This window comes from Mesoplodon mirus, assembly GCF_964341445.2.
Source record: "Mesoplodon mirus genome assembly, chromosome: X".
NCBI classification, from domain to species: domain Eukaryota; kingdom Metazoa; phylum Chordata; class Mammalia; order Artiodactyla; family Ziphiidae; genus Mesoplodon; species Mesoplodon mirus.
This window is the reverse complement of record NC_138981.1, coordinates 52,934,243-52,959,322: the sequence shown is the minus strand read 5'-3', so window position 1 is coordinate 52,959,322 and position 25,080 is coordinate 52,934,243. Positions and strand designations below refer to the sequence as shown.

The 25,080-nt window shown below is 39.8% G+C and overlaps 1 protein-coding gene across 2 annotated transcripts in view; it reads left to right on the top strand.

Moving 5' to 3' along the window:
- LOC309796620 (phosphatidylinositol-3,5-bisphosphate 3-phosphatase MTMR8-like) overlaps positions 1 to 25,080 on the top strand; it is a 218,709-nt gene that overhangs the window by 11,684 nt on the left and 181,945 nt on the right. For both annotated transcript variants that reach the window (XM_082609862.1, XM_082609863.1), the window contains exons 2-3: positions 21,821 to 21,943; positions 24,860 to 25,022. In XM_082609862.1, coding sequence (XP_082465988.1) covers positions 21,821 to 21,943; positions 24,860 to 25,022 — 286 coding nt within the window. The remainder of the gene's footprint in view (positions 1 to 21,820; positions 21,944 to 24,859; positions 25,023 to 25,080) is intronic.

Below are 25,080 nucleotides of genomic sequence, written 5' to 3'. Positions count from 1 at the left end.
TTGTGTTGTTCATTGTTGCTTGTTTCATCTTTAGTTTTTCTAGGTCCTTGTTAAATGTTTCTTGCATTTTCTCTATTCTATTTGCAAGATTTTGGATCACCTTTACTATCCATATTCTGAATTCTTTTTCAGGTAGACTGCCTATTTCCTCTTCATTTGTTATGTCTGGTGGGTTTTTATCTTGCTACTTCATCTGCTGTGTGTTTTTTTATCTTCTCATTTTGCTTATCTTACTGTGTTTGGGGTCTACTTTTTGCAGGCTGAAGGTTCGTAGTTCCCATTGTTTTTTTTTGTTTGTTTGTTTGTCTGTCCGCAGTGGCTAAAGTTGTTTCAGTGGGTTGTGTAGGCTTCCTGGTTGAGGGGACTAGTGCTTGTGTTCTGGTGGATGAGGCTGGATGTTGTCTTTCTTGTTGGCAAGTCCACGTCTGGTGGTGTGTTTTGGGGTGTCTGTGAACTTATTATGATTTTAGGTAGCCTGTCTGCTAATGGGTGGGGTTGTGTTCCTGTCTTGCTAGTTGTTTGCAATAGGGTGTCCAGCACTGTAGCTTGCTGGTCGTTGAGTGAAGCTGGGTGCTGTTTTTGAGATGGAGATCTCTGGGAGATTTTCACCATTTGATATTATGTGGAGCTGGGAGGTCTCTTGTGGACCAGTGTCCTGAAATTGGCTCTCCCACCTCAGAGGCACAGCACTGACTCATGGCTGCAACACCAAGAGCCTTTCATCCACACGGCGTATAATAAAATGGAGAAAATATAGAAAGGAAGAAAGAAAGAAAGAAAGAAGAAAGAAAGAAGAGAAAGAAAGTAGAAAGAGGAAAGGAAGAAAGAAAGAAGGAAGGAAGGAAGGAAGGAAAAGAAAAAATAAAGATAATGTCAAATAAAGTTATCAAAATAAAAAATAATCATTAAGACAAAAATTTTTTAAAGTTAAAAAAAAGAAACAAGCAAACAAACAAAAATAACGGACGGACAGAACCCTAGGACAAATGGTGAAAGCAAAGCTATACAGACAAAATGTCACACAGAAGCATACACCTACACACTTAGAAAAAGAGGAAAAGGAGAAAAAATAATATATCTTGCTCTCAAAGTCCACTTCGTCAGTTTGGGATGATTTGTTATGTATTCATGTATTCCACCGATGCAGGGTACATCAAGTTGATTGTGGAGATTTATTCCGCTGCTCCTGAGGCTCCTGGGAGAAATTTCCCATTCTGTTCTTTGTTTGCACAGCTCCCGTGGTTCAGCTTTGGATTTGGCCATGCCTCTGCATGTCGGTCGCCGGAGGTCGTCTGTTCTTCACTCAGACAGGACAGGGTTAATGTAGCCACTGTTTTGGGGGCTCTGGCTCACTCAAGTGGGGGGACGGGAGGGGCACGGAGTGGGGGGTGAGCCTGCAGCAGCAGAGGCCGGCATGACGTTGCACCAGCTTGTGGCATGCCTTGCGTTCTCCTGTGGAAGTTGTCCCTGGATCACGGGACCCTGGCAGTGGTGGACTGCACAGCCTCCCGGTAGGGGATGTGTGGATAGTGACCTGTGCTCGCACACAGGATTCTTGGTGGTGGCAGAAGTTGCCTTTGCATCTCATGCCTGTCTCTGGGCTCTGCGCTGACAGCCATGGCTCATGCCAGTCTTGGAGCTACTTTAAGCAGCACTCTTAATCCCCTCTCCTCGTGCACCAGGAAACAAAGAGAGAAGAAAAACTCTCTTGCTTCTTAGGCTGTTCCAGACTTTTTCCCAGACTCCCTCCTGGCTAGCAGTGATACACTGACCCCTTCAGGCTATGTTCACGCCACCAGTCCTCTTCCTGCGATCTGACAGAAGCCCAAGCCTCAGCTCGCAGCCCACGCCCCCACCCCGGCAGGTGAGCAGACAAGCCTCTCGGGCTGGTGAGTGGTGGTGGTTGGCACCGATCCTCTGTGTGGGAATCTCTCCGCTTTGCCCTCTGCACCCTTGTTGCTGTGCTCTCCTCCACAGCTCTGAAGTTTCCCCACCACCACCCTGCAGTCTCTGCCGATGAAGGGGCTTCTAGTGTGTGGAAACCTTTCCTCCTTCACAGCTCCCTCCCACTGGTGCAGGTCCCGTCCCTATTCTTTTATCTCTGTTTATTCTTTTTTTCTTTTGACCTACCCAGGTACGTGGGGAGTTTCTTGCCTTTTGGGAGGTCTGAGGTCTTCTGCCAGCGTTCAGTGGGTGTTCTGTAGGAGTTGTTCCACGTGTAGATGTATTTCTGATGTATCTGTGGGGAGGAAGGTGATCTCTGCATCTTACTCTTCTGCCATCTTCTATCTTTGCGCTTTCTATCCTGTTCAATTCATCTATATTTCTGTCTTTGTGGCAGTACCATATTGTCTTGATCACTGTAGCTTTGTAGTATAGTCTGAAGTCTGGGAGCCTGATTCCTCCAGCTCCGTTCTTCTTTCTCAAGACTGCTTTGGTTATTTGGGATCTTTTTTGTTTCAATACAAATTGTGAAATTATTTCTAGTTCTCAGAAAAATGACATTGGTAGTTTGATAGTGATTGCTTTAAATCTGTAGATTGCTTTGGGTAGTAGAGTCATTTTCACAATGTTGATTCTTCCAATCCAAGAACATGGTATATCTCTCCATCTGTTTGTATCATCTTTAATTTCTTTCATCAGTGTCTTATAGTTTTCTGCATGTAGGTCTTTTGTCTCCTTAGGTAGGTTTATTCCTAGGTATGTTATTCTTTTTGTTGCAGTGGTAAATGGAAGTGTTTCCTGAATTTCTCTTTCAGATTTTTCATCATTAGTGTATAGGAATGCAAGAGATTTCTGTTCATTAATTTTGTATCCTGCTACTTTACCAAATTCATTGATTAGCTCTAGTAGTTTTCTTGTAGCATCTTTAGGATTCTCTATGTGTAGTATCATGTCATCTGCAAACAGTGACAGCTTTACTTCTTCTTTTCCAATTTGGATTCCTTTTATTTCTTTTTCTTCTTTGATTACTGTGGTTACAACTTCCAAAACTATGTTAAATAATATCAGTGAGAGTGGGCAACCTTATCTTGTTCCTGACCTTAGTGGAAATGGTTTCAATTTTTCACCATTGAGAATAATGTTGGCTGTGGGTTTGTCATATATGGTCTTTATTATGTTGAGTTAAGTTCCCTCTGTGCCTACTTTCTGGAGGGTTTTTATCATATATCGGTGTTGAATTTTGTTGAATGTTTTTTCTGCATTTATTGAGATGATTCTATCATTTTTCTCTTTCAATTCGTTAATATGATTTATCACATTGTTTGATTTGTATATATTGAAGAATCTTTGCATTCCTGGGATAACCTCCACTTGATCATGGTGTATTATCCTTTTAATGTGCCGTTGGATTCTGTTTGCTAGTGTTTTGTTGAGGATTTTTGCATCTGTGTTCTTCAGTGATATTGGCCTGTAGTTTTCTTTTTTGTGACATCTTTTTCTGGTTTTCGTATCTGGGTGATGGTGGCCTCGTATAATGAGTTTGGGAGTGTTGCTCCCTCTGCTATATTTTGGAATGGTTTGAGAAGGATAGGTGTTAGCTCTTCTCTAAATGTTTGATATATTTAGACTGTGAAGACATCTGGTCGTGGGCTTTTGTTTGTTGCAGGATTTTTAATCACAGTCTCAATTTCAGTGCTTTTTTTTTTCTTTTTTGAGAGTCCAGAAATAAATCATTACGTTTATTATCAGTTAATTAAAAAATTCTTGAGGTAAAATGTCATAACTTAAAATTTTCCATCTTAGTCATTTTTAATTGTACAGTTCTGTGGTATTAAGTACATTCATAATGTTGTGCAACCATCACAACCATTCATCTTCATAACTTTTAATCTTGTAAAACTGAAACCCTATACCAATTAAACAATAACCCCTCCTCCCAGCCCCTGGCAACCACAATTCTACTTTCTCTCTCTAGATTTTGACTACTCTAAGTATCTACTTCATATAAGCAGAAATGTGCACTATTTGTCTTTTTGTGACTGGCTCATTTCAATCACCATAATGTCCTCAAGGTTTATCCATGTTGTAGCATATGTCAGAATTTTCTTCCTTTTTAAGGCTAAATAATATTCCACTGTATGTTTATACTACATTGTAGCATTCAATCATCCATCGATGGGCACTTAGGTTGCTTCCATGATTGTACTATTGTGAATAATACTGGTATGAACATGGGTGTACAAATGTCTATTTGAGTCCCTGATTCCACTTCTTCTGGGCATATACCCAGAAGTGGAATGCTAGATCATATGGTAATTGTATTTTTAATATTTTGAGGAACTGCCATAGTGGCTGTGCCATTTTACTTTCCCACCAGCAATGTACAAGGGTTCCAGTTGCTCCACATCTCCACTAAGATGTGTTTTTTTTTCCTATTCTTTTCTTTTTTTTGATAGTACCCATCCTAATGGATGTGGGGAGGTATCTCATTATAGTTTTGATTTCCATTTCCCTAATGATTAGTGATGTTGAGCATCTTTTCATGTGGTTATTGGCCATTTATAGACAACTTTTTAATTTTTAAATTTTTTTATTTTTGGGTGTGTGGGGTCTGTTGTGGCACGTGGGATCTTCGTTGTGGCACAGGCTCCTCTCTAGTGGTGGCACACGGGCTCAGTAGTTGCAGCACATGGGCTTAGTTGCCCTGCAGCATGTGGGATCTTAGTTCCCTTACCAGGGATTGAACCCACATCCCCTGCATTGGGAGGTGGATTCTTAACCACTGGACCACCAGGGAAGTCCGACAACTTTTTTAATTTTTGTTTTTTGTTTTGGCTGTGCCTTGCAGCTATGTGGGATCTTAGTTGCCCAACCAAAGATCGAACCCATACCCCCTGCAGTGGAAGCATGGAATCCTAACCACTGGACCACCAGGGAATTCCCCCTTATTGGCCATTTATATAACTTCTTTGGAGAAATGTATGGAGGTTCCTTAAAAAAACTACAAATAGAACTACCATATGACCCAGCAATCCCACTACTAGGCATATACCCTGAGAAAACCATAATTCAAAAAGAGACATGTACCAAAATGTTCATTGCAGCTCTATTCACAATAGCCCGGAGATGGAAACAACCTAAGTGTCCATCATCGGATGAATGGATAAAGAAGATGTGGCACATATATACAATGGAATATTACTCAGCCCTAAAAAGAAGCGAAATTGAGCTATTTGTAATGAGGTGAATAGACCTAGAGTCTGTCATACAGAGTGAAGTAAGTCAGAAAGAGAAAGACAAATACCGTATGCTAACACATATATATGGAATTTAAGAAGAAAACAATGTCATGAAGAACCTAGGGGTAAAACAGGAATAAAGGCACAGACCCACTTGAGAATGGACTTGAGGATATGTGGAGGGGGAAGGGTAAGCTGTGACAAAGCGAGAGAGAGGCATGGATATATATACACTACCAAACGTAAGGCAGATAGACAGTGGGAAGCAGCCGCATAGCACAGGAAGATCAGCTCGGTGCTTTGTGACCGCCTGGAGGGGTGGGATAGGGAGGGTGGGTGGGAGGGAGAAGCAAGAGGGAAGGGATATGGGAACAGATGTATATGTATAACTGATTCACTTTGTTACAAAGCAGAAACTAACACACCATTGTAAAGCAATTTTACTCCAATAAATATGTAAAAAAATATGAAGCTTTCCTAAAAGCAGATAATTTTTGGCTTGACTTCCAGGAAACTGAGAACTAAATTTAGTGTTCCATCATATTAACTACATTAGCCCTTGTATTTAGCATTATTGCTTCCTCCTCCTTTTTCATGGCTTTGATTTTCTGTTCTGATAGCATGATTGTAGATTTATGTTTTATTATAAACCACCTCAAATTCATTTAGGAAGAGGCAAGGTCTAAATCAAGATGAAACTGGGTAAAGTGTTTTTCCTTATCAAGGAAATGTGACTTCTAGAGACAAGGGTTATACTCCTCTTTCAGTTCTCAAAAACCTAAATCCAGTTGGCTTCGCTTTGATCCTTTCAGTCAAGGAAGTAGTATCATGTAGTGGGGAAAAAACATGGACAGAGCCAGGTTTGAATTCCAGATGTATTATTTCTTAACTATGAGTTCTTGGGCAAATTGCTCAAAAGATCTGGGTCTCAGTTTACTCCTTTGTAAAATGGAGGTAATATCTACAGCTTGGGAGTATGATGAAGATTAAGATATGGTATGATAAGGGACTGACACAAATTAAGTGTTCCATGACTATGTATTTCCTTCTTTTTCCATCAGAGCCAAACACCAATGGCAGAGGCTTTAGTATATGTATTAGTCCTCAAGGGTCTCAAAGATCAGCCCGTCTCAAAGAGGAGTATTTTCCTGAGCATCCTGAGTACCAAGGCTCTTGGCAGTACAGTTAAAAGAGAAAGCCTACCAAGGAAGCCCTGGTAGCAGTGGTTTGATACTGTGGCCACTATTTTATAGGGATTGGAATTGTTTTCCTCACCACCAGAACTTCCTCCTTTGACATAACTTTGTACTTGGGAAACCCCAATGAATATATTACTCCTAGAAACCATTGGGATTTATTTTAGTTAGGGTTGTCTTTTAAACATCATTTTGTGGTTTTGTGGTGCAATATTTAAGTGCTTTAGAAAGAGTTTTCGATAATCTCCAAAGACATTTTCCTTGGTTGAGAAATGCATACTGGACAGGGAGTCAGGAGGCCTGGGCTGATACTGACATGCTGCGTGACCTTAGGTTTTATTTTCCTTGTGGATAAAATAATAATATTTAACCTTTATTGAGCAATTACTAAGTGTCAGGAACTATTGTAAGTGCTTTACATAAATATTGCATATTTATATACTCATTTAAGACTCACAACAATAACTATCATTATCCTCATTTCAAAGAAAAAGAAATTAAAACCGAGAAAGCTTAAGCAACTTGCTCAGAGTCAGAAAATGAAGCAGTGTGTGACTCAAGTCTGTGCTCATAACCCCTACACTGTACTGCTTCAATAAAATGAGCAGATTGGATTATACCAGCACTTCCTAAACTTTGTGCCTGATGACCACTAGTCCCACAAGATAAGTTGTTTAAAAAAGAAAAAAAAGATTCTAAGGTAAAATATGTTGACACCACAAACACTGTGGAGATTGATAGTGAATTTTAACCTGTTAAAGTCTCTGAGAAACCCTGTAAGAAACCTGCTTATAATGCAGTGTTTCCCTAACCTGACCACAGAACTCTGTGTGTATGTGTGTGCGTGCGTGTGTGTGCATATGCATGCACACACACACCTATTAACATTCTGTGGAACTAGGGTTTATAGAACGTGCTTTGAGAAATGCTGGTGTTAATCTGGAAGATTCATTCTCTTAAGTGCTTCTAGCACTTAATAATGATAGGTATGTGGACTGTAAAATGCAGCATTCCTTTCTGAGTCTCAAGCTTTCTTTAATTGGAGGGGTGCTGCAAATTACGGTGTGATGAGGCATAAATTCAAGGCTGGTCTGGGTTGCATTTTTAACACTTGCTTCAAATGACCTTGTACGTCTTAACACAAAAGACGTCATTTGCCCTCTACCTTTTCCTTTCCTCCTTCCTGCCCTGTTACATATTTTCTCACTTATTACTTAAAAGAAGAGACTTAAATCAGATATGCTTGTTAGGAAAATAGGAGAAAGCTTTTTTAATATGTGCAGGGTGCAGCAATTGTTTTCATGATGAATACTCTTTGTTGTCAGAGATGATGCCACATGGAGCAGGGCTTATGTGGAACACGAGCTGTTAGATATCACCACGCTGTTAGTCCTCCTGGAGCCAGATGTTCTGTCTTTTATTTAATTATTTTTGCAGTGTTTCCAAGTTGTTACCAGTAATTGTGACAAATAAGGATAGTAAATGAATTCACAGACCTCTGAAGTGCACCTGATTTCCTCCCTTTCTCCCTTCCTCCCTTCCTGGAAGGGTAATGAAAAACAAACAAACAAACAAACAAACATGGTTTATGGTCTACATTTTCTCTAAGAACAAAGGTCTTGTAAATGTCAGCATGTTCTGTTTACAGTCCAGGTGTGCAAAACTAACAAAGCAGTTGGGTGGCCTTACTGGGAATTAGAGTCTCTATAGTACTTAGTGGTGGTCATCTTCTCACCTCTTTTCTTTCTCTCTCCATCTCTCTCTCTTTACTCTTCCTCTCCTCCCTTCTCTCTTTCTCTCTCCTTTTTCCTTTTTCTCCCCCCTCTATCCTTTCTCTCCCCTCACCATACCCTCAGGTCTTTTTTTTTTTTTTTTTTTTTTTTTTTTGCGGTACGCGGGCCTCTCACTGTTGTGGCCTCTCCTGTTGCGGAGCACAGGCTCTGGACACGCAGGCTCAGCGGCCATGGCTTACGGGCCTAGGCACTCTGTGGCATGTGGGATCTTCCTGGACCAGGGCACGAACCCGTGTCCCTTGCATCGTCAGGCGGACTCTCAACCACTGCGCCACCAGGGAAGCCCTACCCTCAGGTCTTTTAAGTCTCTTCCCCGCATCTCTATTTTTCTTTCTCTCTTCCCCCTATATACACACTATGGGACCCAGATTTCTGTGGGAGAAAAGCACACCAGGCAGAGACACCCTCTTACACACCGTCTTAGAACCAGAGGGATCTCTGGTGCCTATGAATAGAGAAAGGAGTGGGTCTGAGTAACCGCAGGTTTCCTAAAAGTTCCTACCTGCTAATACACACAGGTTCCCTGCAGTGTGGAGCCCTCCAGGAAGTCCATATTAACAGTTTCAATATTAACAATTTCCCTCTCTCTCAGGCACTTGGTAACCTTCATACACGGACATTGTAGCCTTTTGGTAGATAGTGCCCTGGGCCTTAGCAGCAACTCCTTTTGAGTGGCAGATTTTCCCCTTTGTTGCGCATTTCCTACCATTCAGGGCTGCCCAGGAGAGCACTAAAGATGCTTTATAGTTTCAATTTCTACTCCTCACCCCTTGCCATTATTTTCCTGAAGTGTGACTTCTTTTCCTGAGTATGAGAGAGTGAGCCCTTATTCCAACTGGCACTGATGTCTTTTGTTAACCTAATCACAACATAGTTCCTTCTAGCAACAGCAAGACTACTTCCTTTTAACTTTCAATTAGCTGAAGCAATCACATGCTTTTACCAAACTATTCTCATCAATTTTACATTGCCTCCTGCATTCAGATTAGCAAATGCCTACCTACAGCTTCCTCATCAGGAAAGGAAATGGTATGCACTCATGTTTCTTTTGCAGCATTACTTTGCAGCATTTCCTATAAGCATTTTTACCCCGTACCTCATTCCTAACCTTCTTCTACTTGTTCTCTGCCTGAAGGGTGCTGTGGATTCTTTTTTCTTTTTTATTTTTTCTCTTCTTAGTCCATTTGGGCTGTTATAATAACATACCACAGATTTGTGGCTTATAAACAACAGAAATTTATTTCTCACAGTTCTAGAGGCTAGAAGTCTAACATTAGGGTGCTAGCATGTTTGGGTTCTGGTAAAGTCCCTCTTCTGAGTTGCAAACTGCCGATAACTTCTCACCCTGTTCTTACATGGCAAAAGCAGGCAAGGAATCTCTCTGGAGCCTCTTTTATAAGGGTACTAATCTCACTAATCCTATTTATGAGAACTCCGCCCTCATGACCTAATTACTTCCCAAAGGCCCCACCTCTGAATACCATCACATTTGGGCATTAGGATTTCAACATATGAATTTGGAGGGTGGACACAAGCATTCAGACCAAAGCACCTTCCTTCTCCATTTGGGTTTTGGGCCTTAAAATATCTCCTAGGTTCTAATAGTTCTTTTTTATTTATCTTATACTGGGCCTTCTGAGTTTGGCTTTTTGCTAAACTCTACTTCTCTGGCCTTGTCCTTCCACCCTCCTTCCCTTCTCTAATTGGGCACTTCTTGCTATCTTTCCCTTCCTTCTTTTTCTCCAGTCACCCTTTAGCCACCTTCTATATCTGTACCTCTAGCATGGGTGACTCTGTGCTGCAAATAAATGCCTTCCTGATTTTGGATGCATGCATCAGTAAGCGACAGCTTGCAGCAAGCATCAGCGAGCAGTAGCTGGAAGCAAGATCTTAGTTCCCGGGCTGGGAGTCCTAACTGCTAGGCCACGGAGGCCAGTGGCTAGGGCCTGGGTCCCTAGCTCTTGCCTGCCTTGTCAAGAATGAATTCAGGCGAGGACGCAGAAGGTAAAGAGAAAAGTAAAAAGTTTATTGGAAAAACAATGTACATACGGAAAGACGCATGGGCGAACTCAGAGAGAGTCGCACCTTTGGGAAGTTTAAATCCTTTAAAAGGGGGCAGTTTTCTGGGTCTTTTTTCCTCTTCTGGCAAATCATCTTGCTTTGTCCCTCCTTGCTAATCAGTCTCAGGACCCTCCTCATAGGTGCACACGCACACCTCTCAGTCAAGATGACCCTGCTGTGAAGGCATCTGGGAGAAGCACGTCTTATGTTTTTCACCATTGAGGACGATGTTGGCTGTGGGTTTGTCATATATGGCCTTTATTATGTTGAGGAAAGTTCCCTCTATGCCTACTTTCTGCAGGGTTTTTATCATAAATGGGTGTTGAATTTTGTCAAAAGCTTTTTCTGCATCTATTGAGATGATCATATGGTTTTTCTCCTTCAATTTGTTAATATGGTATATCACATTGATTGATTTCCGTATATTGAAGTATCCTTGCATTCCTGGAATAAGCCCCACTTGATCATGGTGTATGATCCTTTTAATATGCTGTTGGATTCTGTTTGCTAGTATTTTGTTGAGGATTTTTGGATCTATGTTCATCAGTGTTATTGGCCTGTAGTTTTCTTCCTTTGTGACATCCATGTCTGGTTTTGGTATCAAGGTGATGGTGGCCTCATAGAATGGGTTTGGGAGTGTTCCTCCCTCTGCTATATTTTGGAAGAGTTTGAGAAGGATAGGTGTTAGCTCTTCTCTAAATGTTTGATAGAAATCGCCTGTGAAGCCATCTGGTCCTAGGCTTTTGTTTGTTGGAAGATTTTTGATCACAGTTTCAATTTCAGTGCTTGTGATTAATCTGTTTATGGTTTCTATTTCTTCCTCAGTCAGTCTCATAAGGTTGTGCGTTTCTAAGAATTTGTCCATTTCTTCCAGGTTGTCCATTTTATTGGCATAGAGTTGCTTGTACTAATCTCTCATGGTCTTTTGTATTTCTGCAGTGTCAGTTGTTACTTCTCCTTTTTCATTTCTAATTCTATTGATTTGAGTCTTCTCCCTTTTCTTCATGATGAGTCTGGCTAATGGTTTCTCAATTTTTTTCATCTTCTCAAAGAAGCAGCTTTTAGTTTTATTGATCTTTGCTATCGTTTCCTTCATTTCTTTTTCATTTCTTTCTGATCTGATCTTTATGATTTCTTTCCTTCTGCTAACTTTGGGGGTTTTTTGTTGTTCGTTCTCTAATTGCTTTAAGTGCAGGGTCAGGTTGTTTACTCGAGATGTTTCCTGTTTCTTAAGGTGGGATTGTATTGCTATAAACTTCCCCCTTAGAACTGCTTTTGCTGCATCCCATAGGTTTTGGGTCATCGTGTCTCCATTGTCATTTGTTTATAGGTATTTTTTTATTTCCTCTTTTATTTCTTCAGTGATCACTTCGTTATTAAATAGTGTATTGTTTAGCCTCCATGTGTTTGTATTTTTTACAGATCTTTTCCTGTAATTGATATCTAGTCTCATAGCATTGTGGTCGGAAAAGTTACGTGGTACAATTTCAATTTTCTTAAATTTACCAAGGCTTGATTTGTGTCCCAAGATATGATCTATCCTGGAGAATGTTCCATGAGCACCTGAGAAAAATGTGTATTCTGTTGTTTTGGGTTGGAATGTCCTATAAATATCAATTAAGTCCATCTTGTTTAATGTATCATTTAAAGCTTGTGTTTCCTTATTTATTTTCATTTTGGATGATCTGTCCATTGGTGAAAGTGGGGTGTTGAAGTCCCCTACTGTGAGTGTGTTACTGTCCCCTTTTATGGCTGTTAGTATTTGCCTTATGTATTGAGGTGTTCCTATGTTGGGTGCATAAATATTTACAATTGTTATATCTTCTTCTTGGATCGATCCCTTGATCATTATGTAGTGTCCTTCTTTGTCTCTTCTAATAGTCTTTATTTTAAAGTCTATTTTGTCTGATATGAGAATTGCTACTCAAGCTTTCTTTTGATTTCCGTTTGCATGTAATATCTTTTTCCATCCCCTTACTTTCAATCTGTATGTGTCTCTAGGTCTGAAGTGGGTCTCTTGTAGACAGCATATATATGGGTCTTGTTTTTGTATCCATTCAGCCAATCTGTGTCTTTTGGTGGGAGCATTTAGTCCATTTACATTTAAGGTAATTATCGATATATATGTTCCTATTCCCATTTTCTTAATTGTTTTGGGTTCGTTATTGTAGGTATATTCCTTCTGTTGTGTTTCTTGCCTAGAGAAGTTCCTTTAGCATTTGTTGTAAAGCTGGTTTTGTGGTGCTGAACTCTCTCAGCTTTTGCTTGTCTGTAAAGGTTTTAATTACTCCATCAAACCTGAATGAGATCCTTGCTGGGTAGAGTAATCTTGTTTGCAGGTTTTTCTCCTTCATCACTTTAAATATGTCCTGCCACTCCCTTCTGGCTTGTAGAGTTTCTTCTGAGAGTTCAGCTGTTAACCTGATGGGGATACCCTTGTGTGTTATTTGTTGTTTTTCCCTTGCTGCTTTTAATATGTTTTCTTTGTGTTTAATTTTTGATAGTTTGATTAATATGTGTCTTGGCATATTTCTCCTTGGATTTATTCTGTATGGGACTCTCTGTGCCTCCTGGACTTGATTAACTATTTCCTTTCCCATATTAGGGACGTTTTCCACTAAAATCTCTTCAAATATTTTCTCAATCCCTTTCTTTTTCTCTTCTTCTTCTGGAACCCCTATAATTCGAATGTTGGTGCAGACAACATGTTAATGTTGTCCCAGAGGTCTCTGAGACTGTCCTCAGTTCTTTTCTCTTTATTTTGCTCTGCAGCAGTTATTTCCATTCTTTTATCTTCCACGTCACTTATCCATTCTTCTGCCTCAGTTATTCTGCTATTGATCCCATCTAGAGTATTTTTAATTTCATTTACTGTGTTTCTAATCGTTGCTTGATTCATCTTTAGTTCTTCTAGGTCCTTGTTAACTGTTTCTTTCACTTTGTCTATTCTATTTCCAAGATTTTGGATCATCTTTACTATCATTATTCTGAATTCTTTTTCAGGTAGACTGCCTATTTCCTCTTCATTTGTTAGGTCTGGTGGGTTTTTATCTTGCTTTTTCACCTGCTGTGTGTTTTTCTGTCTTCTCATTTTGCTTATGTTACTGTGTTTGGGGTCTCCTTTTTGCAGGCTGCAGGTTCGTAGTTCCCGTTGTTTTTGGTGTCTGTCCCCAGTGGCTAAGGTTGTTTCAGTGGGTTGTGTAGGCTTCCTGTTGGAGGGGACTGGTGCCTGTGTTCTGGTGGATGACGCTCGATCTTGTCTTTCTGGTGGACAGGTCCAAGTCTGGTGGTGTGTTTTGGGGGTGCCTGTGGCCTTATGTTTTTGGGTAGCCTCTCAGCTAATGGGTGGGTTTGTGTTCCTGTCTTGCTAGTTGCTTGGCATAAGGTGACCAGCACTGTAGCCTGCTGGTCGTTGAGTGAAGCTGGGTGCTGGTGTTGAGATGGAGATCTCTGGGAGATTTTCACCGCTTGATATTATGTGGAGCTGGGAGGTCTCTTGTGGACCAGTGTCCTGAAGTTGGCTCTCCCACCTCAGAGGCACAGTACTGACTCCTGGCTGTAGCACCAAGAGCCTTTCATCCACCCAGCTCAGAATAAATGGGAGAAAAAGTAGAAAGAAAGAATTAGTAGAAGTAGAAAGAAAGAAACAAGAAAGAAAAAGAAAGAAAGAAATAGAAGGGAGGGAAGGAGGAAGGAGGGAAGGTAGGAAAAAGAGAAAGAGAGAAGGTGAAGTAAATAGAATAAAGTATGATAAAATATAATAGCGTTATTAAAATAAAATAATAATTATTAAACAAAATTAAAGAAAAATAAAACGTACGGATAGAACCCTGAGACAAATGGTGGAAGCAAAGCTCTACAGACAAAATCTCACACAGAAGCATATACATGCACATTCACAAAAAGAGAAAAAGGGGAAAAAATCGTAAATCTTGCTCTCAAAGTCCACCTCCTCAATTTGGGATAATTTGTTGTAAAAAGAGGAAAAGGGGAAAATATCATAAATATTGTTCTCAATGTCCACCTCCTCAATTTGGGATGATTCATTGTCTATTCATGTATTCCACAGATGCAGGGTACATCAAGTTGATAGTGGAGCTTTAATCCGCTGCTTCTGTGGCTGCTGGGAGAGATTTCCCTTTCTCTTCTTTATTCTCACAGCTCCCGGGTCTCAGCTTTGGATTTGGCCCCGCCTCTGCGTGTTGGTCGCCCGAGGTCGTCTGTTCTTCACTCAGACAGGACGGGTTTAAAGGAGCAACTGCTTCGGGGGCTCTGGCTCACTCAGGCCACGGGGAGGGAGGGGTATGGAGTGCTCGGCGAGCCTGCAGCAGAAGAGGCCAGCGTGACATTGTACCAGCCCGAGGCGCGCCTTGAGCTCTCCCGGGGAAGCCGTCTCTGGATCCCGGGACCCTGGCAGTGGCGGGCTGCACAGCCTCCCGGAAGCGGGGGCGTGGACAGTGACCTGTGCTCGCATCCAGGCTTCTTGGTGGCAGCAGAAGCAGCCCCAGCGTCCCACGCCCGTCTCTGGGGTCCGCGCTGTTAGCTGCGGCTTGCACCCATCTCTGGAGCTCCTTTAAGCAGCGCTCTTAATCGCCTCTCCTTGCGCACCAGGAAACAAAGAGGGAAGAAAAAGTCTCTTGCCTCTTCGGCAGCTCCAGACTTCTTCCCGGACTCCCTCCCGGCTAGCCGTTGTGCACTAACCCCTTCAGGCTGTGTTCACGCCGCCAACCCCAGTCCTCTCCCTGCGCTCTGACCCAAACTGGAAACCCGAGCCTCAGCTCCCAGCCCCGCCTGCCCCGGCGGCTGAGCAGACAAGCCTCTTGGGCTGGTGAGTGCCGGTCGGCACCGATACTCTGTGTGGGAATCTCTCCACTTTGCTCTCCGCACCCCTGTTGCTGCGCTCTCCTCCGCTACTCCAAAGCTTTCCCCCTCCGCCACCCACAGTTTCCGCCCACGAAGGGGCTTCTAGTGTGTGGAAACCTTTCCTCCTTCACGGCTCTCTCCCACTGGTGCTGGTCCCGTCCCTATCCTTTTGTCTCTGTTTATTCTTTTTTCTTTTGCCCTACCCAGGTACGTGGGGACTTTCTTGCCTTTTGGGAAGTCTGAAGTCTGCCAGCGTTCAGTAGGTGCTCTGTAGGAGTTGTTCCATGTGTAGATGAATTTCTGGTGTATCTGTGGGGAGGAAGTTGATCTTCATGTCTTACTCTTCCACCATGATCCGCCCCAGCCCCTTATTTATTTTCATTTTGGATGATCTGCCCAGTGGTGTAAGCGAGGTGTTATAGTCCCCCACTATTATTGTGTTATTGTCGATTTCCTCTTTTATAGCTTTTAGGAGTTGCCTATGTATTTAGGTGCCCCTATGTTGTGTGCATATATATTTATAATTGTTATATCTTCTTCTTGGATTCATCCCTTGATCATTATGTAGTGTCCTTCCTTGTCTCTTGTAACATTCTTTATTTTAAAATCTATTTTATCTGATATGAGTATTGCTACTCCAGCTTTCTTTTGGTTTCAATTTGCATGGAATATCTTTTTCCACTCCCTCACTTTCAGTCTGTAAGTGTCCCTAGATATGAAGTGGGTCTAATTTAGACAGCATATTGATGGGTCTTGTTTTTGTATCCATTCAGCAAGCCTGTGTCTTTTGGTTGGAGCATTTAATCCATTCACATTTAAGGTAATTATCGATATGTATGTTCCTATGACCATTTTTAAAATTGTTTTGGATTCGTTTTTGTAGGTTCTTTTCTTCTCTAGTGTTTCCCACTTAGAGACGTTCCTGTAGCATTTGTTGCAGAGCTGGTTTGGTGGTGCTGAATTCTCTTAGCTTTTGTTTGTCTGTAATAAACCTTTTGATTTCTCCATCAAATCTGAATGAGATCCTTGCTGGGTAGAGTAATCTTGGTCGTAGGTTCTTCCCTTTCATCACTTTAAGTATATCATGCCAATCCCTTCTGACTTGTAGAGTTTCTGCTGAGAAATCAGCTGTTAACCTTATGGGAGTTCCCTTATATGTTATTTGTTGTTTTTTCCCTTGCTGCTTTCAATAATTTTTCTTTGTCTTTATTTTTTGCCAGTTTGATTAGTATGTGTCTCAGTGTGTTTCTCCTTGGGTTTATCGTGTATGGGACTCTCTGCACTTCCTGGACTTGGGTGGCTATTTCTTCTCCCACGTTAGGGAACTTTTTGACTCTAATCTCTTCCAAATATTTTCTTGGGTCCTTTCTCTCTCCCTTCTCCTTCTGGCACCCCTATAATGTGAATGTTGTTGCATTTAATGTTGTCCCATAGGTCTCTTAGGCTGCCTTCATTTGTTTTCATTCTTTTTTCTTTATTCTGTTCCACAGCAGTGAATTCCACCATTCTGTCTTCCAGGTCACTTATCCGTTCTTCTGCCTCAGTTTTTCTGCTATTGAGTCCTTCTAGTGTAGTTTTCATTTTAGTTATTGTATTATTCATCTCTGTTTGTTTGTTCTTTAATTCTTCTAGGTCTTTGTTAAACATTTCTTGCATCTTCTCGATCTTTGCCTCCATTCTTTTTCCGAGGTCTTGGATCATCTTCACTATCATTATTCTGAATTCTTTTTCTGGAAGGTTTCCTATCTTCATTTAGTTTTTTTTCTGGGGTTTTATCTTGTTCCTTCATCTGGTACATAGCTATCTGTCTTTTCATCTTTTCTATCTTTCTGTGAGTGTGGTTTTTGTTCCACAGCCTGCAGGATTGTAGTTCTTGCTCTGCTGTCTTCCCTCTGGTGGATGAGGCTATCTAATAGGCTTGTGCAAGTTCCCTGATGGGAGGTACTGGTGGTGGGTAGAGCTGACCGTTGCTCTGGTGGGCAGGGCTCAGTAAAACTTTAATCTGGTTGACTGCTAATGGGTGGGACTGTGTTCCCTCCCTCTTGGTCGTTTGGCCTGAGGCAATCCAACACTGGAGCCTACCCTGGCTCTTTGGTGGAGCTAATGACAGACTGTGGGAAGGCTCATGCCAAAGAGTACTTCCCAGAACTTCTGCTGCCAGTGTCCTTGTCCCCACGGTGGGCCACAGCCAGCCCCTGCCTCTGCAGGAGACCCTCTAACACTAGCACGTAGGTCTGTTTCTGTCTCCCCTGGAGTCACTGCTCCTTCCCCTGGGTCCCGATGCACACACTACTTTTTGTGTGTCCTCCAAGGGTGAAGTCTCTGTTTCCCCCAGTCCTGTCGAAGTCCTACACTCAAATCCCACTGGATTTCAAAGTCTGATTCTCTAGGAATTCCTCCTCCCATTACCGGACCTCCAGGTTGGGAAGCCTGACGGGGCTCAGAACCTTTACTCCAGTGGGTGGACTTCTGTGGTATAAGTGTTCTCCAGTCTTAGTCACCCACCCACCAGTTATGGGATTTGATTTTACTGTGATTGTGCCCCTCCTACCGTCTCGTTGTGGCTTCTCCTTTGTCTTTGGATGTGTGGTATCTTTATTGGTGAGTTCCAGTGTCTTCCTGTCGATGATTGTCCAGCAGCTAGTTGTGATTCTGGTGTTCTTACAAGAGGAAGTGAGAACACGTCCTTCTACTCTGCCATCTTGGTTCCTCCTTTCCTTAATAATCTCCTGTTAATTTCAGTTATTTTATATATTTTCTTCCTTTCTATTATTAAGGTGTTTTTGTTATTTTTTTTTGCGGTACGCGGACCTCTCACTGTTGTGGCCTCTCCCATTGTGGAGCACAGGCTCCGTATGCCCAGTCTAAGCAGCCATGGCTCACGGGCCCAGCAGCTCCGTGGCATGTGGGATCTTCCCAGACCGGGGCATGAACCTATGTCCCCTGCATTGGCAGGCGGACTCTCAACCACTGCGCCACCAGGGAAGCCCTGATATTAAGTTTTGAAGTCTTTTCCTGTCTCTAGATCCAAGGTGTTTTGCATTTTTTCTAGTAATTTTATAGTTTTATTTCTTACATATAGATATATCTAGATTCCACTTTTGTATATGGTGTTACAGGGGTGTAGTTTTATTTTTCTCCATGTATTCATACAGTTTCCCCAACACATTTAGTACGTACTCTTATCTTTTGTTCATAATTTATAGTGCCACATTTATCCTATGTGAAGCAACCATTCATACACTAGTCTGTCTTTGAGCTATGGTCCTTTATCAGTGGTCTGTTTGTCTGTTGTTGCACTAGTACTTCAGGCTTTTATTTTTTTTACCCCATGACTGGGTATGTCTTAATATCTAGCAGAGCAAATCTTCCCTTCTTCACTGTTCTCTTTTAAGATTTATTTAGCTACTTATGGGGTATAGTCTTTTACTTAAATTTAGAATTCATTTGTGGAAAATCCACTCTGAAATTTAATTGTAGTTGCATTAAATTTATAGATTAATTTGGGGGATAATTGCCAACTTTACAAAATTAAGTTGTCCCATCCAAGAACATGGATGTCTCTTCATTTCTTTAAGTTGTCTTCAGTTTTCTTATTAGAGTTTTAAAGTTTTCTCTGTAAAAGTCTCATATATGCTTGGCTAAGCTAATTCCTGTATTCAACATGGTGTTTGTTGCCACTGTGAATGGTATTTTCTTAATGGTTATTGCTGGTTTAGAGAAACACTTGATTTTTGTAGGTTGATATTTTATCTTGCAACCTTGCTGAATTCCTCTGATTTAAGTTCTAATAGTTTGTTGATTCTTTTGTTTTTTTCTTGGTAGAAGATCTTCTATTATCTTTTTATTGGGAAAATTATCTTCCCAGTAAATTGTGCCAGATATAGCACTTCAGTTCCAATCCTTTCATGTCTTAATTTTCCCCCTCTTTTTTCTTATTGTACTGGCTAGGATATCTAAAAGAGTAGCAGTGATAGATGGGTCCAGTTTGTCTTTTTTGTGATTTTAAATTAATACATTTAGTTTCTCCATTACACATGACATTCTTTGTAGGCTCTTGATATATAATCTTTACCAAGTTCAGGATATTTACTTCAGTTCTTAATTCACTAAGAGCTATCATAAATAGAAGTGAACTCAAAAGTATTTTTCTCTATTAATTGAGATAAAGCATTTGATTTTTCTCTTTTAATCTGTTAATGTGATGTTTTCCATTGAAGTTTTTTAATGTTGAACTGTCTTTGCTTTCTTGAGTTAAATTTACTTGATCAAATGTATTTTTAAAAATATACTGTTGATTCACTAAATAATTTTTATTTGGATTTTTGCATCTACATTTCTTAAGTGAAATGGGTATACATTTTCATTTCTTATAGTTGTCTATTTGGTTTTAGAATCAAGATTACGCTAGCCTCATACATAAAATAAACTGTCATTCTTTTTCTAATAACTGGAATCAATTGGATAAAGTAGTCTGTTTCTTGGAAGTTTGGTAGAATTCACTAATAAGTCATACTGAGGTATTTTCCTTGGAATTTTTTCACTTCATATAGGTTTTTCAATTTATTAGCATATTGTTCATAAGACTCTCATTTAAAGAAACTTGTTACATTGTCTTCCCTTTTTCATTCTGTAGCTTGTGTATTTGCCTCTTTTCCCTTTTTTTCCTGATCAGTCTTGTCAAAGATCTATTAACCTTTAGGAATGAAATTGGATCATTTGTAGAGACATGGATGGACCTACAGAGTGTAATACAGAGTGAGGTAAGTCAGAAAGAGAAAAGCAAATATCATATAATAATGCATATATGTGGAATCTAGAAAAATGGTATAGATCATCTTATTTGCAAAGCAGAAATAGAGACACAGACATAGAGAACAAATGTATGGATCCCAAGGGGGAAAGGGGTGTGGTGGGAGGAATTGGGAGACTGGGATTGACACATATACATTATTGATACTATGTATAAAATAGACAACTGTTGGGAACATACTCTGTAGCACAGGGAACTCTACCTAAATGGGAGGGAAGTCCAAAAGGGAGGGGATATCTCTATGTGTATGGCTGATTCATTTTGTTGTGTAGTGGAGGCTAACGCAACATTGTAGAGCAACCATATTCCAATAAAAATTAATTTAAAAAGATCTATTAACCTTTTAAAATAATTAAAGTCTAGTTTTGTTCATCTTTTCTGTTGTTTTTTTTGGTGTGTGTGTGTATGTGGGGGGGCAATTCTCTGCTTCTTAATTTCTGTCCTTTGTCTTGCTTGTTTCTCTGTTCTTTTGCTTTCTTCATTGAATTGAATGCTTAACTAGTTTATCAACGTTTCTTCTTTAATGATAAGTGTACTTAAATGTATACATTTCCCTCTTAGTTCTGCTTTAACTGTGCCCCACAACTTTTCATGTTGTGTTTTTATTATTATTCACTTCTAAATATTTATTAATTTTATTTATGATTTCCTTTTAACCCAAGGTTAATTTAATAATATGCTATTTTGCTTCCAAACATATGCTAACTTTGCCTATTATTTTGTTATTAATTTCTAATGTCATTGTGTCATGGTTGGAGAATGTAGACTGTGTGATATTGAACCTTTAGAATTTATTGAGGCTTCCTTTACAGCCATTATCATTATGTCTTCTTAGAAATGTTCTATTAGTTGTCTTGAATGACTTTATGTTCTTCATTTGTTGGATATAGAGTTCTCTGTATATCTAATAGCTTGAACTTTGTAGTTGTACTGTGCAAGTATACTGTATCTCTATTCATTTTTGTTTTTTATTTGTATGCTTGATATATCAATTCCTAACTAAAGTGTTAAAGTATCCAAGTGTTTCTTTTCTCTCTGCAGTTCTGCTACAAGCAAGTACATCAAGCAAGCTGTATTTTGAAACTGGCTTGTAAGATGCATATATATTTATGATCAATATATCTTCTTGTCCCGTTGTTCTTTGTCTCTTGATTCTATTTTGTCAGATATTAAATCTACTCAAGCTTTGTTCATATTTGACTAGTATATCTTTTCTATCTTTTTATTTTCAACTTATTTACATCTCTTTATTTTAGATATAATCTTCTGGACTGAATATTGTTGAGTATTTGTTTTAATTCAGTCTGTAAGTCTGTCTTTTAACTGGTAAGTTTAATTTGTGTACATTTGTTATTTCTCTTATATTGGGACTTATTTCTGGCATTTAATTATATGCTTTCCATTTATGGTACTCTTTTTGGGGTTTTTTGTTTGCTTTTTTTTTTCATTCCTACTTTCCACTGGATACATCAAGTTTTCTCCTGCTTTTTAGAAAATTATATACTCTATTTTCTTGCCCTTTAACTTAAGATCTAATCTCACGTTATTTACACCTATTGATTTTTCCACATACAATAACTGCCACTTCCCTCTAACAAGATTAGTACCTCAGCAGGCTCTTATGTCCTATTTATCTTCCACATACATCTACCCCATCATAGTAACATCATCTAGAATTTTAATCCTTCTTAGAATCCACGTTTCCCTCTCACTTTTATAGTTTCTTCGGGGCTGATTTAGGAAAAGGAAACACAGATCATACCAGTTTGCCACTTTGACAGGACCTAGAAAGCCTCAAAGAAGTTTTATATCAAATTAACAGCATTTTATCTTGGTTTGAATTACACCACTTTAATCACAGGTGGTGAGTTGATAACTTAATCAGTATTTTTCTCCCCCCTCATATAACAGGTAGAAAACGTGAAATTACTGGATCGTTATGTAGGTAAGAAACCAGCTAATGGGAGTCTATATCTTACTGCAACCCACCTGATCTATGTGGAGGCTTCTGGTGCAGCCCGAAAAGAGACATGGGTATGTTCATGAGAAGAAATATCAAAGGGTCTGGAGGAGTTGTGTATACATGCTTTCTAACATGGTTAAATTTCAGTTAACAGTTAAATTGCTGTAAAACCTTTTCTTCAAAGAATCTATTCTGGGGAGGGTCTTTTCAGAGATTGAATCATATGATTTCTCATCCCTCAAGTTGTTGACTATAGTCATCCTAAGCTACATGGGACTTTTCCTCAATATTTTTAGGTAAAGTAGTCTCTGCTCATTTTCTGAGCTTACTTGGTAAGCATCCCGAAGTAATTTAAAGCCTTGCTACCCATGAAATGTGGTCCAAAAACCAAGAACATCTGTATCGCCTGGGAGCTTGTTAAAAATGCAGAATCTCAGGCCTCAGATTTTAAATTTCTAAAGCGCTCTCAGGTGATACTGGTGGCTCATGGACTACATTTTGGGTATCAATAATTTAGACCAACACTCTGACCTAAGACAGGGTGGGGTGTGTGTGTGTGTGTGTGTGTGTGTGTGTGTGTGTGGTGTTATACCTTTAAACAATGTTGTCTAATTAGTTTAGCACTGCTTATGTTACTTTATGCCTACCTCATCCTAAAGTAGGACCATTTAATCTTAATCATTAGCCAGACTTATGCTTAGCCCTCTCTAACAAGTAAAACATGCTTCTGGTATATGGCATAGCATAGTGATTAAGATCACAGACTCTAGAGCCAGTCTGCTCAAGGTGAAATCCCAGCTTCAACATTTACTACCTTTGTAACCTTGGGCAAGTTATTTAACTTATCTGAGGCTCACTTCCCTCATCTCTAAAATAGAGGAAATAATACCTGGTTATGGAATAAAAAAGTTAATGTTGTAAATGCTTAAAATGGTGTCTGGCACATGATAGATATGATTATATAAGTATAAAATGAATTAAACAGAATATACATTTGAAAGAAACATTTTAATACTTCCTTTTTAAAAACACCATGAGCTTTCCTCATATGACATTGTATCTTTTCACTTTGGTATGATGAAGGGAATGAGAAAAGAGGAATCAGGAGAGTTGGTTCTAGCTAGACTCAGTTTTGCACTAACTGGCTATATGACCTTGGGTAAGTGACTCTTGCTCTCTGGGCTTCAGTTTCCTCATATGTAAAATTAGGTTGTTAGATTATATAATTAGTAAGGACTCTTCCATTTCTAACAGTTTGGGAACCAGTTCTTTAGTACTGTGCCATGAGCCTTTCCCCTTTCTACCTGCATTTGCAGACAGCACATGTCTCCAGATTTGTTTCTACTGGGTATAATTTCAAACCTAATGGACTAGATCGGGAAGGGAGAACTTATGTTAATTATTTCTATATGTCAAAGGAGGCATATTTACCCAATTAGTACTATTAATGAAGCTCTTTCCATCCTTAGTCTGCTTCACTTTCTGCCTCTTTCCAATTCACCAGTTTTTGCCTGGCACCTGATCTCGATGATCACTGTTTTACTACCCAAACACAGGTCTCCCATATTGATCAACAGGACTTTGATTTTCTTGAAATTTGATGCATTAATTCCTGTTACATTATCAGTAGTTTTTATGGCCCTTCAAAACTGCCATACAGGAATTGAGTTTGACAGAATAGTTAAGACAGAAATTAAGATGGAAAATTCCTTCTCAGAATATGTGAATAGTCCCTACATCTACCCCATTCTTAGATGATGGATATGATTGAAAGATTTCCAGGAAGAGATTTCTTTTCCAAATAAATGGGGGCTGGGGCATAGACTGTGTGAGATGGAGGAAAAGAAAAGAGTGATGATCGGAAGGCCATTCTAGGCACAGGACAGGGAGTCCAGAGAATGAAAAGAGTACATTCAGGCTCTAGTTGTAGGAAACATCAGAGACACAGATAGGAGGAGAACATCAGAGACTAAAATGTAAAACCATGATTCCATAGCTTTTTGAAATTATAAAGAGAGACTTGTATTATTTGTATACCGTTTCTTGTACCGGTTCCCTTTCCATGCATTTCTTTTTTGCTGGCATCAGCATGAGCAGGAATGATGAGACTCAAAATTTAATAATCCTTCATTTTTAAAAAAATCTGAATTATTAATCTGTACTCCCATGGGAAACAACTTTATTAACTGCAGTACAGTGCTTATGTATAGTTCCTTTAGTCCTTAGTCTTACAGTCTCCACTCATTCCCTTAGTCACTTAGGTAAAAATTTCCCCCATTTCATTCTTTGCTTTACTGTCACTAGAGTCTAAAATGTGGAAGAGAAATTTTCCCTGTAATATTTCTAGTTAAATCCTAATTCCAGGACTAGAGTTTAGGATTTCTAGACAAATAACCCTAAACAAAGTTAGACTGCCATGGTTCAAATCCTGTTTGTGCCACTTTTTGGCTGTGTGGCCTCTGATGAAAAGTTCACTTCTCAGAGCTTTGGTTTCTTCATTCCTGAAATGGGATGATTATACGTCAAAAGTGTTGTTACAGGGATTAAATAGTTAATGATCATGGACTACCTCATGAGCAGTAAAGCACCATACAAATTATTAATCATTTTAATTAGTGATTTGGTAGAACAAAAGGAAGTTCTATTTTCCTCTCTGACAATCATTCTACTATGATTTTTAAACTCCACCACAGCATGCTAGAAGCCATTTGTTCTGAGCCAGTTCGCCACAATTGCCCCGTAAATCTCTTAACCTTATATCCCTAAGGAGAGGGAAGTTTTATAATATCGTAATTTGCTTTTCATTGCTTTACCACTATTTACTTCTGCTTAAAAAAACCCAGTTGTACCTTACAAAGGATGGTTGTAGGCTGTAGATGTGATCACATCTCTGGCCATGCTGTTACCATTACTGAGAGTCAGGCACACTGAGAGTGATAGATCTAGTGCATGTCTGTGAATTATTTTGGTTCTCTTCTGTTTTGTAGATTGCACTGCATCATATTGCCACTGTGGAGAAGTTGTCCATCACTAGCCTGGGTTGTCCCCTGATCCTCCGCTGTAAGAACTTCCGAGTAGCCCACTTTGTTTTAGAATCTGACGTTGTGTGCCATGAGGTTTACATTTCACTGTTAAAGCTTTCTCAGCCAGGTAGTTATGATAGTATTTTTATCTAAAACCATTGTATTTTTTCTCCCAGAATGGCATA